We start from the raw sequence: 15,458 nt of genomic DNA, 5'->3' as shown, positions 1-15,458 counted from the left end.
TTTTTTCCTAAATGGGACCTAGCATTGTCTATTAAGTGCCGTAGCCCACTGCTTTGAACAGGTATAATGATAACAGCCAGATCATTCAATGAATCAAAACTTTAGTTAAGATTGATTAACGCATCTGCTAAAGGAATCTTAAAGATATCATGTCCTTTCATGCTAATGCTTTTGGGCTAAGAACTCCAGAATTTTTCTAAAATTCCTCCCATTATGGCTTATAAAGAACAAGCCTTCAGCAGTTCTAACTCTATAGCTATAGCATCTCTGTGGCACAGGCTGGATGCGTACGTAGCACTGATGGTCTGCTTTGTGCACATGGGCTGAGGATGGAGGTCTGCTTCCTGAAGGGCTTTTTCACTGCTTTGAAAAATTCAGAGACTAGTTTTCAGATCATCACAAAGAAATTCTGGAATGTGTGAAATTCCAAGGCCCCTCAATTTTTTGCTGTCTTCTTGATGTTATGAGCTATACCAAGAGCAGGCCTTTTGACTCTGCTGTCTGGAAGCAAGCAGAACCTCAGTTACTTTGGAAGACAATCCAGGTACAATTAATGCTTCTCGTTCAATAACAATGTTGTCAGTGCCAGAGATTTCAGTAATTCATCCAGGCTACTCCTGTTGTGGAGGGGAACGAGCTATCAGGCAAACCTGAAGGAGTCAAAATTTGCTCTATAACGTCACTGATGATTACAGCTGTAGAATAACTCATGTTTTGTTTCCTAATAGTTCCAAGAAGCTGAGAAGAGGGAATGGGAGAAACTGGTTTGGGCAGAGCTGAAACAAAACTTTTTTCAATTACTTTTGTGAGCAATAAGAAAAAAAGTGGATTTTTATAATGGCGAAATGAAATGCTTCGATTTGTTGTGTTATTCCTAGGATCTTTGATTAAATTAATCAGAAAAATAGACGTGATTTACATTTGGTAACATCGATTTTGCTAAGCTCATCATAATATTTTGGTTGACCTGGCTGAGTATTTTCCAGCTAAAAATGCTAGTCACCTTTTTACTAATGTTATCATGGACAGAAGTGCATGCACTTCAGCCGAGGACATCTTCAGGGCAACAGGATGGTCTACCACTTGTATTCAGGAGTCGTGTCTATTCGGGTGTAGTAGGTCTGCAAGTTGAGTGAGTTAAGGTTCCTTTCCTAATCACAATCAAAGAGTTTTTATAGAAGCTCTTGTAGGGGAGCTGGAGGGGAGGCCCTGGCTCCCACGACCACCAGAGCTGCACACAACTCCCCGAGCACCATGGAACTGACCTCCTGGGGCACAGGCACTCTTCACCGCTTTTCTCATGCCGTACATTTTCACTGCACTAGAATTAGGCTCCCTGTCCCTCACCCTCCATTCTCCCGGATAGGCAGCCCCTCTGCCTCATCACCCTCTTGCAGCAACCTTTGGGCAAGCAGCCCTTCCCCCAGAGCAGCAGCCTCCTCCTCACCCCTTAAATGACTAGATACAAAGACAAGAGCCATTGCACTACAGCCTAATTAAAAAAAAAATAGTCTGGGCTGGTGCTAAAGTTAAGGGTTAGGATGGGTTGAGTGCATCAAATGCCCTCGGGAGAACAAACTATCTTCCTCTTCCCTCCAGGACAGTAGCTCTGGACTGAGCAGGATAGTCTGGATTCAGTCTGATGTGTGCCTCCAGCAACCACACAGCAAGCAGGGATAAAAAAAGCTGAGCTTTGCCCGCTTGCATCAAAATTTAAGTAATGCCTCATGTAGCTTTGTGGTGAGGGAAGGCAACTTCAGTCAACAGCACTCTGTGAGACTGAGGTTAGTGGAAAGACAATAAATGTAAATAGAGAATTCAGCACTAAAAAAAGCTTTCACACAAAAAAAATACCAAAACCCAAGCACTGTCATGACACAGATGAATTCCTTGCTGGGCTGGAATCGATGGCGAAACTTGAGTGACTTCAGCAAGTCAGGATTTCATTGAAGGTGCTGAAGCCTCCCCTACTTTTTGGCACACCTCATACTTCCTGGGGTTTTACGTGTGCTCTTCCTTATATTGGAAACAGAAATCTCTGGTGTAGCGGTCTGTGAACTACCTGACACACTTTTATAAAAACAACTGGGCGTGTGTTGCGTGTGTTTGTTTTTGAAATGGTTTCTCATATGATTCCACTTGAGAATTTAATACAATAAACATTGTTTCCCGAAAGTGTAAAAATATAACATTCTTCTACCATTAAAAGAAGATAATTCATCCAAAACCTCAGTATTCAAATGGCTTAGAAATCTTCCAATATGAAGATGAAGGATTTATGCTCTTCCTGGCAAACACTTGCTGCATCCGATCTCAGCAAAGGAGCTGATCCCTGTTAAAGTCAGCATTTGCAGAAGGAGGAAGATCTAAGGAAGTCAATACAGCTAGCAGCCAAGTAAGACCACTGCACTGGAAGGGGCAAGATGAGAAACATGCTGAAAGGAGCACACATCAGTGTCACTGAAGTGTTAAAACAGAATTCACGGGAGAATAAAAGGAACCTGGCAAACAACAACCACCTCACGCACACGTGGTCAGGAAAACCTCTTCAGAAAAGAGGTGGTGCTTACCGAAAACGCACACCTCTACTTTTTCTCTCAGAAAATTGCTGTCACAGATATGAAATGTCAATCCAAAAGGCAACACAGTCAACTGTGAAGTGTGTCCCTGCTTGGGTGCTTAGACCTCTAGGCTCCCAGCCCAACGGAGAGCGTGCCCATTGCCAAAGGAATCATCATCAGGGTAACGTCATCTTCAAATGGAAATCGTGCTCAAGTCTTTACCTCCAAATCAGAAGGCACTCTCTGTTGTTTCAGCTGCACCTTCAGCAGGTCTTTCTGCTGCTCATCTTGCAGACAATCGATTTCAGTCACGGGGAATGCCTGCTGCTGCGTGTCTTCGCTGATGCTGACCACAAAGAGCACCTCCGAGGTGAGCAGCAAGCAGCCTTCGTGCTGCTGGCCCGACCCACTCACAATCATGACGTCTAAGGCCATATGGACCTCTGGCCTTCCTAGAGATTGCAGCATTTTCCTGCATTACCAAGGGAGGGGGGAAAAAAAAAAAAAGGAAAAAAAGAAAAAAAAAGGAAGGAGTCAGTATTATGCACTGGATCCTCCAGAACTACTTCTGATCACTGATATTTTTATTTAAGCCTGTAGCTATCACCTACAAATATAAAATAAGCCAGGGAGTATATTCCAAATATCTAAGACTGGAGAGTAAATGTGAAGCTGTTACTTATCAGAACTCCTTAATCATTCAGTGCAAAATTGGCCTAATAACCGTTCTGGGTCAGCCTATTTCCCATCCTAATAGAAAAATTACCCTGAGAAGTGGTGTACAAATTCAGTGCCGATAATAAAGCTATATTCACTAACAGCTGTTTCTGGAGATGTGCAGTATTTTTCTTGGGCTCGGTGCAATGATAAATAAGTAAGAACTCACTGAATGCCATTAAAGAAAGATCAGCTCTGTAGTTCCAAAGCTGGAAGCAGATCAGCAGCCCATCATTTGCAGATTGGGTTTCTATGCACTACCTTTGTGTTTAATGTTCCTAAACAAACTGCCATAACTCAGCCTTTCCTAGGGAAGCAGCCTGTTAACTTGACCGCCGGCCAGAGCCTATTAATAAACAATGTGGATGTAAAAATGAGCAAGTGTCTAAATAATTTTACCAGACGTATTTGACGTGGCTATTTGGAGCCTGCTCAACATGTTGATCATTTGGATGAGCGCGCTGCTTGGGAAGCTGAGAAAGTCCAGCTCCGTGCAAAATACCTGTGGTAAGAGAATTTAACTTTTTTAGTAGTTGTTTTCTACAAAAACAGTTACATGTTGTAGTGATGTCATCTGTTTAGAGCAGTTCATAAAATAGTGCAGATCCAACATGATGTCACATCTTTGGAAGCTGCAGTCAAGATAATTCATTAAATATTACAATGCAAGAGTTGCGCACTTAACCCCGGTGATCTTGCGTTAGCGAGAAACCAAAAAAACCCCGCTGTGTGTTCTAAAAATCAGCCGTGCACTCGCAATCAAGAGAAACATAATGCTCCCGAGAGCCATCACTTCAGAGTGGGATCGGACACATCACTTAGGATTTATGTAGAAAAAAATGCAAGTCTGCTGTTAACTTTCTTGCTTAGTATTAAAATACTTCCATATACGTGTCAGGATCAGTACAAATTAGAAAGCGAGTTTGCCTGGATACTGTATTTAAATGTTCAGTTACTTAATACAGCTGTTAAACACAGATCCATATACATTTATGAGATCTCCCAGCACATCTGGTTTATTGTGAATTCTTCTTAGTGCCAGCACAGAATGGAGACTACAAGAAGCAGTTAAACAGGTTTCTAAACAGACTCTCCAAAGCTGAAGGTGATACAATATGGATGCTTTCAGATGGCTTGCAAGCTTTTAAAGATGAAGTATGGTCACCAGAAAGAATGGGTTGCAAAAAAAGTAAAAAAAATTAAGTAGTTTTAAACATTTTTACAAGACAGACAAGAAGTAGGTGAAGCAGCAAACACTGGTGTTATATGGTTTTGTGCAAAGTTACTCTTTAAATAAGCAAAGAAATTTTCTTTTGTCTAATTAAGCATTCCATTGAAGCAAAGGGCATTTTTGCATAAGGGTGTCAATAACTTAGATTCCTTTTTACACAATGGATAATAATTTAAACAAAACATCAGTGCTGAAAAAAAAAACCCTTTAATTTTTAGCACACATGCTGATGGTAATACTTAAAAGCAGCATCCCAGTTGTAACAGTTGGCTTACCGAGGTTCTCAGCATTATGTGAGTGAAAATGTTATTTACAGATGGAGAAAGAGAGAACATGTGTTTATTTCTGTGTGGTCCCCCCACCCCTCGGTCCCCCCCAAGAGGCACGGTCCCACTTCCAATCCAGTTGTGGGTAAGAGTTACTTGAACCCGTGTGTGTTTTCCTCTCACGCACTGTCAGCTATTAGTGATACACTTTTTATGTTTTTTTCCTGGCTAACTTTTTTTTTGTCACATGCTCATGGAAAACATGATGTCTTGTATACCATATCTGCAACTGAAAGTGTCCCTCTGCTGTTACCAGTTTCTTGATAAAGACTGGGGGGGAATTTAAAGAATAACGCCATGGGCAGCAAAACCGACATCAGACAAAAGTTCCTGATTTTACTGATACACGTTTTACACCGATGGGATGCGTAATTCAGGAGAACAGTTATTATTTACACTCACACAAACAAAGTTAATTTGAAAGAATTGTTATAATTACGTTTCATTCTTTCTTTAAATGGATTGCTTCAAGGAACGAGCTCTGAATGTAATGGGAAGCATGGAAAAAACATCCTAAACCATCCTTAGCCTTAGGAGAACTACTCGTATTCTAATCAACACATCACAAACATAAATATTACTAGTGATTAAAGGCTTCAATCTTCAAGGTTTGTCCGATGCAATTAGTGAAGCAAAATTATTGACATATCATCCCTGTAACAACAGGTCACCCTGCTTTGCTCTCGAGTGCCCCCCGACCCTCTTTAAATATCCAGACCAACAGCTTTGATTTATTAATACTGGAAACAAATAAGTGAGAGTATTTTGATATTTTATTTTTATCTCATACAGTTTTTGGTTGTCCAGAAGTATTCCCATTGATCTGAAAGGATTCACCCACCCCTGCCACTAAGTGCTCAGTTCAGCTGGAAAACCCACCTCTGGTCATGGAAAAGTCACCTGTGGATCCAAACCCAGGACTGTCTTCTCACAGCTCTCCAGTTTAAAGGGGATGCTCGCACTGCACGACTCACTTCTTTCTCCCAGGAACAGAACCCTCTCTTTGTGTAGAGACGGCACAACTCTTTCCTCGCCGTACCAAAGCAATCTCAAAATAATGCTCTAATACTTTTATGTCAAAAACTCTTTTGTAAGCACATATGTTTCTGTAACTACTTCTCCTGTATTCCAAGAATTACTTCATGCTTTCTGCATTCTGTGTTTCTGGGGCTGAGGAACGCTGATCAGTAACAAAAGAGAGAAGCACAACGTGATGGTTTTTAAGAAAACGAGCACAACATTTATAACGAGTCCGTGATGGCATTTCTAAACCTTTCTCTAAGTCACAAGGCCACTGAGCCGGGTAAGACAGACACAGCAGGTTGTATCTGAAGTGCACTGTAAAATTGAGATGTTGGAAACAGAGAAACTCACCGTAACCTGTCTGGGAGACGAGCTCAGCTGCCCCTCCGATGGGCTTTGTGAAGACGCCCATGATTCCCTTCCCCACACCCGAGATGACCCCTCTGGCTTTATGCCCGGCTGAAGCTTGGGCCTCAGACACTCGCTGAAAATTCTGCATCGGCTGATCCACAATCCCAGCGATTGCACCTGAGAAAACAAGAGCCTCCAGTAATTAGTGAAGATTAATATCCCAGAACGAGAGGAAATCTTGCTACTAGACCCGAATGTTGCTTGGATTAAAGACTGTACCCCACCCTTATACAGGCATTTAGCACGCAACCAATTAGTTAAACAAAACCTTCTTTAAATCTCAACTTCCTTTTCTTTTTTAATATATTTTACTTTTTTTAAACATTCAGATCACTTAACCTGACAGTATACTTTCAACTACTTTCACTAAATGCTTTTGCTGAGTGAGTTTAATTTAGCTCATTCCATGTAGCAACACCGAAAATGCTGGGCTTGGAATAAAATTCACCCGTTTCTGAAGACTTGAGCTGTTATGGAAATGAGATTTTCACGTAAGCCCGAGATTGACTTCATGAGAATAAAAACTGCCTGTATTCAATAGATCATTTTTATATCCTCTTCCACTGCCAGAAATGTTCATAAGCTAATGCAACTTCTGATATATTACTAAGATTAGCAGAATTAGACTTTGAGACTTTTTGTTACTTTTTTGTGAAAACGATCATATTTTACTTTAATGCGCACGGGTCAAACTTTTACAAGTGACACAGTGACCTTCCCAGCTTTTAGTATCAACAGAGAATTCCGACTTAAATCTTCCTAAACGTAAACAGGTATGTGAGGTGGGACGTTTCTTTGATCTTGAGTTTACTCTAGCCACTTAACCACAGACATGTCTCTAGTTATTGTAATTTTGATAGATAAGCTATTTGGAAATCGCTAAGAGTACAAGGATTGGACAAAGTGACATCAGTTAGAAAATGCTCTGCCTGATCCGAGGCTCTTTGCTTGGTGAAAAGCAAGTTGGCAGACTCGTTGGCTAGCTCTCAGTTTGCACCTTCAGCTGCAAATATCAAGATAAAGCAATTATTGAAGGAGGAGGACCGAGTGTCACCTTGGTGACCAGGCATTTTTACTGCAGCCCAGACATCTTTGAAGATTCTGCTTTGTACGTGGAAGTAAATCCAGCTGTAATTCCACAGATTGGGACAACCACAGCCGAGGTATTTGGCCTCACGTGTTTACCAGCGTGCCATGCACTAGCCAGCTAGCTGCTAACGGGTTTTCAGATGGTTTTAGTTACTGTTACTGGATAAACAGAGAAGTTGTTGACTTTAAACAACAATAACTAATATTGTACTTGAACACTGATATTCTGTCCAAAGAAAAGATGACGACGAGAAGCAGCACACATTTCCCCAGACCCTCATCCCTGGGATATTATCTATCAGCAGTTCCAAGAAACTTGCATCCCCCATAGATGCCTCCCTCTCCTCTTAGAGAGACTGCTTCCAACTTTCATATGTGTATCTTTTGCTGATAGATGTACGGTATTTCCCCAGAAAATGCTGGTCTATTTTTAATGCGACACCCAGATTTTATTGAGCTCAGTCACTGAAGCTGAGCGTGCGGCTGAACGTTCACCCTTTGTACCACAAAGGCCATGGAACTTCCTTAATGCCACGCCACGGAAATGATCCGATTTTCAATTGAATTCTGTTTTATGAGTGCTTACCAGCTGCTTGACTAAAATAATACCCCGACACCGCATTACACAACTGGGATTCTTTGTCCACTCTTTTCTTTTGTACAATCGTGATGCATTCGAAGGCATAAAGCACCACTCGGTGTTCTGCTAAATGACAGTCTTACGTTACCCTGTGACCTTCTTCACCCTGTCTATCGAGGTCATCCAAAGCAACTGCACTTTCAGAACAGAAGTTATTGCCTTATTAAATGTAATCCACCTAAGTCCTAGCACTAGTAAATTATTTACTGCAATACACTTGAGCAATGTTAGAAGGCAATAATAAATAAGAGTGTACTCCAAAGGACCTGTGGTATGCTCCAGGCACTTCTCAGCTGGAATTGGGCCCAGAGGACAAGAAAACAGAATGGAAACTGCTGTGGCTGTGCTATATAAGATTATTTATATAGTACCTCAAATAATATATAGCTTAATTAGCCAGTTGTTTAGTACTTCCACACTTTCTGTTATTCTGCCATTTTATGCATGCTCTGAGCTTCTCTGCGAAGCCATTGCCCTTTGGTACCTCAAACCCTTTTGCAAGTCCTGGCTTTCTACCTGCAAAAAATACAACCAACGATCGTCTCTTCCCTGTCTGCTCCTTCTCTGTAATCTCTTATCTTGAATTGCAACCCACTGACATAACTCATTCGCGTGCTGCGGTCATGCCCACAAATCACACCATAAACTAGAACCTTCCTCCTTTCGTTAAGGAGTGGCTGGTCCTACCCCCCTCCCGTGGGGAAACCGGATCCAGCTCCTTTCCTGTGTGCACTGTGTGTGGGCAAAGGGAAAAAAACAGGTCAAAGGCTGAGCAGCCTCAAACCCAACAGCAGCGAGATGATGGTGACACACACGCGAGGTTCACTGCACCTCCCGGCACCAGAAGCTGGGTGAAGCACATGTCCCCTGGTATCCACGTGGCTTCTTTCTTTCTAACAAAGTTAGCGGCAGGAGCACCATGCTGGGTGGATTTACCACTGAAGGTCTCTCCCCCCAGGCTTCGGTGGGGTATCAGAAAAGCAGAGCATGAGGATACATAGCAGCTCCTCCTTTCCCATCCTCACAGTCTGCAGACAGCTCTGGTGTCCTACTGCTGTCCCCGTCCCTTCCCTGGAATGTCCCTTGCCCATTATTATTATTTTTTAAAAGAAATAATTCTCCATTTTTCTTTCCTTCCTTACCCTAAGCATTCAATTTTATATGCATGTCCACATATGTACACACAGATTATGTATGCATAAAGAAAATCTCAATAAAATTAAACACCAAAGCAACAAAACAAAAACATATTCTTCCATTACTGGACCAAAGAGGTTCCAGCAACACCATAACATCTGCTAACCATCAGCTGGGGTGCACTGTGGTTAATACATGTTGCTCAGTAACCATAAAAGAGATACTTTGATAGCTACAAAATTCAGATAGTTCGGAGTATATCACTGTATTGCTTCAAGAAGAATTTGATTACGGGCAGCAACTGGTTTGTGTGCAGACTGAGAATGTTTGGTGAACGGAGCACGGCTTAGCAAAGCTTGGCTTGCTCGTGACAAACTCCTTCAAACCAGGAAACAATTGGAAAATATCCCCCACCAGGAGAAACTGGTCATGCTTTGCCATGAGGCTGGAAGCCACTCAAACTGAAACCATTTCGCTTCCTTTTTTTTTCTCTCTGGTGTCCTTTGGGATTGCCGCAAGCGTCTCACACCAATGTGCGTTCCCGTATTTGCAGAACTAGCGTGTGCAATAGCACAGGCTCTTAGCATCTCGCCTGTAGATAAGCAAACGCAGAGTGGTCCCAATTCAGTGACAGCTGCACAGCAAGAAAAACACCCACCACCCTTACTAACAAAAAATGTGAGCTTCTGAAGCCCAGGCTTTACCTTCTCTAGCAACACAGTTACACTGTCAATCCGTATCACTATCAATTCACCTTCCCCAAAAGCAGGAAGGAGTAACAAAAACGTCGAGCACTTTTGCCAGTGTGAAAAACAGCTTTTCAAATCCTTGTCAGATTTCGGTTGTTCAGAAATGCTCGACTTCCTAAAGGGAGCTACTGCAATACAACATGTTTCACTAGGACCTGTGGTTGAAAAGAAAGCCTGTAGTTTCAATATTCTCTTCTGCATGGTTATAAATTATTATTTTAAGCCTGTCATGCAAAATGCAAAAGATAGTTCCTTGGTGGGGAGTGTCGATCATCTCAATATTTGAAATACAACTCCACTGCATTGTTGTGTAATCATAGAAAAGAAAAAAACACGCCTATCGTAAGGTTTTGCTTCTTTTCACGCACAAATGCGACTCAAATGACCCAGAAGTCTCCCCCAAACTAGAAAAGAAGATGATAGCTGGCCAAAGATAACAATCAAATCAAACAACACCCTGACAGTGCTTGAGTCATTTAAAACGAGACAGGACAAAGCACTGAAGAATGTACCACAGGGAACAACTTGCACTGAGGAGGAGACAAGAGAACACGATTTTGGCCCTGATACAGCAAAGCACTTAAGCATGTGCTTAAGAGCTTTGCTGTATCAGGGCCACCATGAGCCAGATTTTCAGAAAAATCAGAAAGGCACCTCTTCTTTCTGCGAGGATAGCACAACGCATGGGTGAACCGAGGGCTCTACATTACCTAGGCACGAAATGTGCATTTGCAATTCTTTGAGGTGCTTGCAGGAATCAGGCGGCTTTTACAGACGTGATAGCACCGTGCCTATCCTAGAAATCGTCCTCACACTTTTCAGTTTTCACAATTAGAAAGTCATAGAAATGACGGCTTCAAAGGGTCTTGCTCTCTGCATTCCTGTGCTCATCTGAATGCTTCCTCCTTGTGCAGGAAAATAACACAGCAGCTCCGCTTTGTTCCGCTACCTATGAAGAACCTGGAAGGGTTTTCAGAGGAAGCGTGTTCCTGTTTACTCTGAACATGTTGGTGAAAGAAACCAACACGGTGATTCCTCCCCTTCAACTATGGGTTTTTTTTGGGGAAGCCACAATATTCTTTAAACCAAGTGGTCAGGACAGACACAGGTTTCTGACGCGTTTGTGGAAACTGGAATGTAGGTCTATTAATAATTCAGGTCTTGGCACAATTTACATGAATGCCGCTGTGTATATAGAGAAAATATGCTTTTTAAAATTCAGGTTTTAATAGAAAAATTATGCCTGATACAAATTCAGTGGAATAGTTCTGATTTCTGCCTTAGTGAGAGGTCTCACACTTGTCAAGTCCAGCGACGCAGGAACCGTGGCTGTTTATCTGGGTGCCTCGTTGCCCCCACTGCTAAGAACAGAGGCATTGAGCAGGGAGGAATCCCTAAATAATAACAGGGGGAGTAAGAACAGGCTCCTAGCTTGTGGAGGAGCACTGTTTAAATGCTAATATGAAGCTCAAAGTTTCTAAGATGATGTCTGATTTCTTAGGAAATCAGGGACACTGGAATTCTACCTCTTTTTCGGTTTTGTTTTTAACTCAGGCGCACTCCCGCGAACAACAGGAGCCTTGTGCGCCGGGAGGTACGGGCTCGGAGCTCTTGTGCGTGCATGTTCCCAGCGCCCGGCTTTCCCCAACAGCAGAAACTTTGCTTTGTTACAGCCAAAGCTACCAAGCTTTGCTCTTTACTTCAGGCTGTACAGAGGATGCTTTTAGCCCTGAAGGGCTCTGGTGTGCCAGCGGAGGGGAGAGCCACCACGGCATCTCTCTGTCTTATTAATAACGGAGCCAAGATCACCAAACCCTTTCACAAGCACATACACAGCAGGCTGACACAGTGCTTCTAAAAGGATAATCTTTCATCCAGCTACTCAACCTGACTGCCCTTAGCCCAATAAAACACGAAGGAAAAATAAAACCACCTCTGAACTGCCTTTGATTTGCAACACCAGTAACAGCTTACTGTTAGGATAGTAGCTGCTAATATATGAAATTTCTTCTTTATGCACATTTCTCCCAGGATACTCGCTTGCCGGTTTACAGGCATTTTCAAATGACAGTGCTTCACATCCTCTAATGTTATTGCTTAAAATAATTTCCAGTAACTTAACCCAAACTTGTAACATTTTTACCACTTCCTCTTTGGGGCTTTCAGGGTTGCGGTTGCAAATTTAGGAGTTGTGTACACTACTGAAGATTAGGAAAGAGGACAAATCCTTTCAAGCTTCAGCTCTTCTAACCTTTTGCACTGGACTGCTTTTGGTCACTTTGATCTCTAAGGGATTCGTACTCTTTAATACGAACCGAGGAGCTCTGCCAAACAACACAGTTCTGCATTCCTTTGCTGTGGGACAAGTAACCTAGAAAATCCAGCCCCTTACTGCAAAACTTCTTGCAGAGTTTTTTTTTCCAGTGCGGGTTAGTTTTCAGATTTTTGGGTACTATTTTGAAATGGCCAGAGTGATCTTCCCTTCTAACCTAACTGGCTGCTCGGTGAATACAATTACACTGAATCAGGATGACACGGGTCTCTGTAAAGCAGAATTCCCCAGCAAAGCTTACTTAACATCTACATTCAGTTCAAGTGGTTTTCAAACAAAACCAAGAATCACCGGTATCTACAGCACAGCAAAAAACAAGCAGGTTTGGAAGGCATTCCTATAACTCATTGGAAAGTAAACATCAGCGTGATGACGTCTTTGTGCTGCCCAATGCAGAATTATTTTTTCTTCTCAGATATACATCACGTACCAACAAAAACATTATTTCGCAAAGAGAGTGCAAACTTTTTCTACATCTGCAATTATTTTATCAGCAAAAATCATACACAAAAGTCACTGAACCCTGCTGAAAAGAACAGTATCTCATATACATATTGTGAGGCTATTTCATGAGAAAACACCAAAACAAACAGAATTTGCAATTATAACTCACACGCATTGCACATGAGGCCGGTGAGCAGATCAGAAAACAGCACAAACACTCAACTTGATATTTAATAGTACGTTACCTAGAAGGCTAATGCCTAAACGAGAGAGCCCCTGTCTCAGTCCTTCTCCCAGGCTCTCTGGAAGCTGCCTTCTCCATTCTTCTTGTCTGTTGTAATGCTCCTCATCCAGTGACAGCCTATCCATATTCCGAGCAAGACTTGTTGCCAGATTGGTAATTGATGTCAGTGTACCTAAATACATGGAGATATACATTTGGGTCTGGATCAAAGTGCTTTAATTTAAAACACGGAGACGTTCTATGCCTCACTGCAATACTGAACTTACGAGCAGAACAGGAAGTCAACTGAAAAGCTGCCCACGTGTAACATGCTTGACTATTTGTTCAGCATCACCACGCTGCCTCTACGGTCCCTGGCACGCCTTTTACACCAGCTTGCACCGGGTTTGCCTGGCCGGTGGGAAAAGCAACTCCCTGCCCCACTTCCCAAACTTCTATAAGGCTAAGCTAAAGGGAGGTGGGGTGATGGAAATGTAAACAACTATTTACACAGAAGGAGCCCCCCGAGGAGGCGTCCCGAGGGAGCGTGGAGCAGCAGCGGGCGGCTGACGGTCTCTGCGGGCGGCTGAAGCCACGCGATGGCACTGTTTATACAGCAAAACAAAAGCTGCTCCTGTTCTCAGGCCAGAGCAGCCCTGCTGTCAAAACCTATCCACGTACTTACACAGTCATGACAACTGTATCGACGACTTTTTTTTTTTTTTTAAAGAAATAATAAATATGATGAGGCGACAGAGTGTAGGATTTCTGATGGTTAGCAGAAGCACAGAACACCTTTAATATTTCTGCAGTTATCACATGAAATACTGGCTGAGCCAATCTCTGTTTCCCACTGGGAGGTTTAAAATTCTGAAGTTTCTGAAACATTCTTGCACACTGTAGTTAGGCAGTGATCTGTTTAATACATAAGATGTTCTGTGTGAGCTTTGTTACGCTCCCAGCACTTCTCCTCAGCCTAGCCAGCCAAACAAAGCTGCAATAGGGGTGAAACTTTAACACCTCCTTTAACAACGCACGACAACAAAGCAGTAGTTGGAGCAACAAAGTGAAAGATCTACCTTTGGAAATGTGTTTTACAAATGATGTTGTTCCTCTCGAAACTCCACTGACAAAAGCTCCTGGGCCTCTGGTCAGCCCTTCGTAAGGGAGCCTAAAGAAATCGGCGATGCCATTCCCTATGCTTCTCACCAGGCTAGCCGGGCTTCCCAGAATTTCCAGTGATCCGACAACCCAGCCTGTGGGGAGAAACAAGACACATGTTACGGCTGCAAAAACTGCAGCAGCAGCAGTTGCGAAAAGGTTATTCCTTAATTCTCTTTTTCACACTAGAAGTCGTCGCATTCTGAACTTCCTTTGAGCAAAACACGGGAAATAACTCACCCGCTATGAATTCAGAAATGGCAATCTTTCATACTTCATAAATGAAAGAAATCCTTTTGGCAAACTCACAAATAGCTTTAGAATGACTTCCTTCCAGGAGCTTCCCGTATTTCTGCTAAAAGTGTGCTAGGGAGGCGGATGCTGGAGCCTCACAGCTACGGCAGAACGGCAAGTTCAGATCCCTGGGTCGGTTTTAGACGCTACAAGGCAGAGTCTGTGATTTCACATCCTTATGTGATAGAATTGTGACAGGGAGTTTACACTGATACAATGCACTGCTTTACGGGAGTGTGGAGGTCAATTGCTTGATGGAGTGTTAGGAAAGGCGATGCAGATTTTTGACAAGTGCTTAAGAAGTTATTTTAAATCCACCCCAACCCTTCTAAGCTGATCATTTTCTTTCGGAGTGCAGTGAAAGCCAGACAAATGTCTTTTGCTCAGTACAGTTGTGTAAACAGCAATGACATCTACATGCTGATTAGGTTACTCATAGGGGAGTATTCCTTATGCATATCCCCGGAGAGGTATCTGCGGATCTGGTTTCCTATATAAACGCAAGGTTGCCAGCAGCTTGCTGGATGGCCAAGCGTGCAGCAATCTGTTGCTGGAAAGCTGTTTGCAGGTCTTGTCTTTCTCAGGCTGGTTGGCAGCAGATTTATTAGGGAAATAGTGATGCATAACTTTTTTTTTTTTTTTTTTTTTTTTTGGCAGCCCAGAGAGAGCGATTCAGAAATGGCAATAAATGTTAAATGGGAACTGCCTGGTCTTTGAGCCCCTGTCTCATGAATTTCAAACGGCACTGGCAGAGCGACACAAGGCGCGACAGGGCCAGGAGACTGAAAGATGGACAGACTGGCCTCCTGCTCTCCTGCCAAGGGCCCTTGATCTGTGCTGCCCTGCTCATTCCCATCTCGTCACCGCAAACTCCTGCTATCCAGATGCTTTTCTTATTTTCTAGTAACCCCTCCCAGTCACTCCTGTGGAAGGCTGAATCATGAAACTGAACAGAAGAGAAAATGTTACTCATATGAAATGAATTAATCTCATACTATCATTCTAAGCTCCCAGAAAATCTATTCTTCTTGTTAAATCTGTCCCACATTTCAGCCCTGGCAGGTTGAGAGCTCCAATACATGTAGTATAAAAAAACGGGAAGCACGGTGGACATAGGGGA

At 42.7% G+C, this 15,458-nt stretch overlaps 1 protein-coding gene across 1 annotated transcript in view; it reads right to left on the bottom strand.

Annotated features, from left to right (window-relative positions):
* The window catches only part of LOC104462882 (vacuolar protein sorting-associated protein 13B-like), a gene marked incomplete at its 5' end in the record, with an annotated part of 112,291 nt that overhangs the window by 2,473 nt on the left and 94,360 nt on the right, over positions 1-15,458 (bottom strand). The window contains 5 exons of the mRNA XM_010075026.1: positions 2,784-3,033; positions 3,678-3,780; positions 6,210-6,386; positions 12,906-13,076; positions 13,963-14,139. Coding sequence (XP_010073328.1) covers positions 2,784-3,033; positions 3,678-3,780; positions 6,210-6,386; positions 12,906-13,076; positions 13,963-14,139 — 878 coding nt within the window. The remainder of the gene's footprint in view (positions 1-2,783; positions 3,034-3,677; positions 3,781-6,209; positions 6,387-12,905; positions 13,077-13,962; positions 14,140-15,458) is intronic.

This window comes from Pterocles gutturalis, unplaced genomic scaffold (assembly GCF_000699245.1).
Source record: "Pterocles gutturalis isolate BGI_N339 unplaced genomic scaffold, ASM69924v1 scaffold3437, whole genome shotgun sequence".
NCBI lineage: Eukaryota > Metazoa > Chordata > Aves > Pterocliformes > Pteroclidae > Pterocles > Pterocles gutturalis.
Note: the sequence above shows the minus strand (reverse complement) of the source record. Positions and strands in the feature narration are given on the sequence as shown.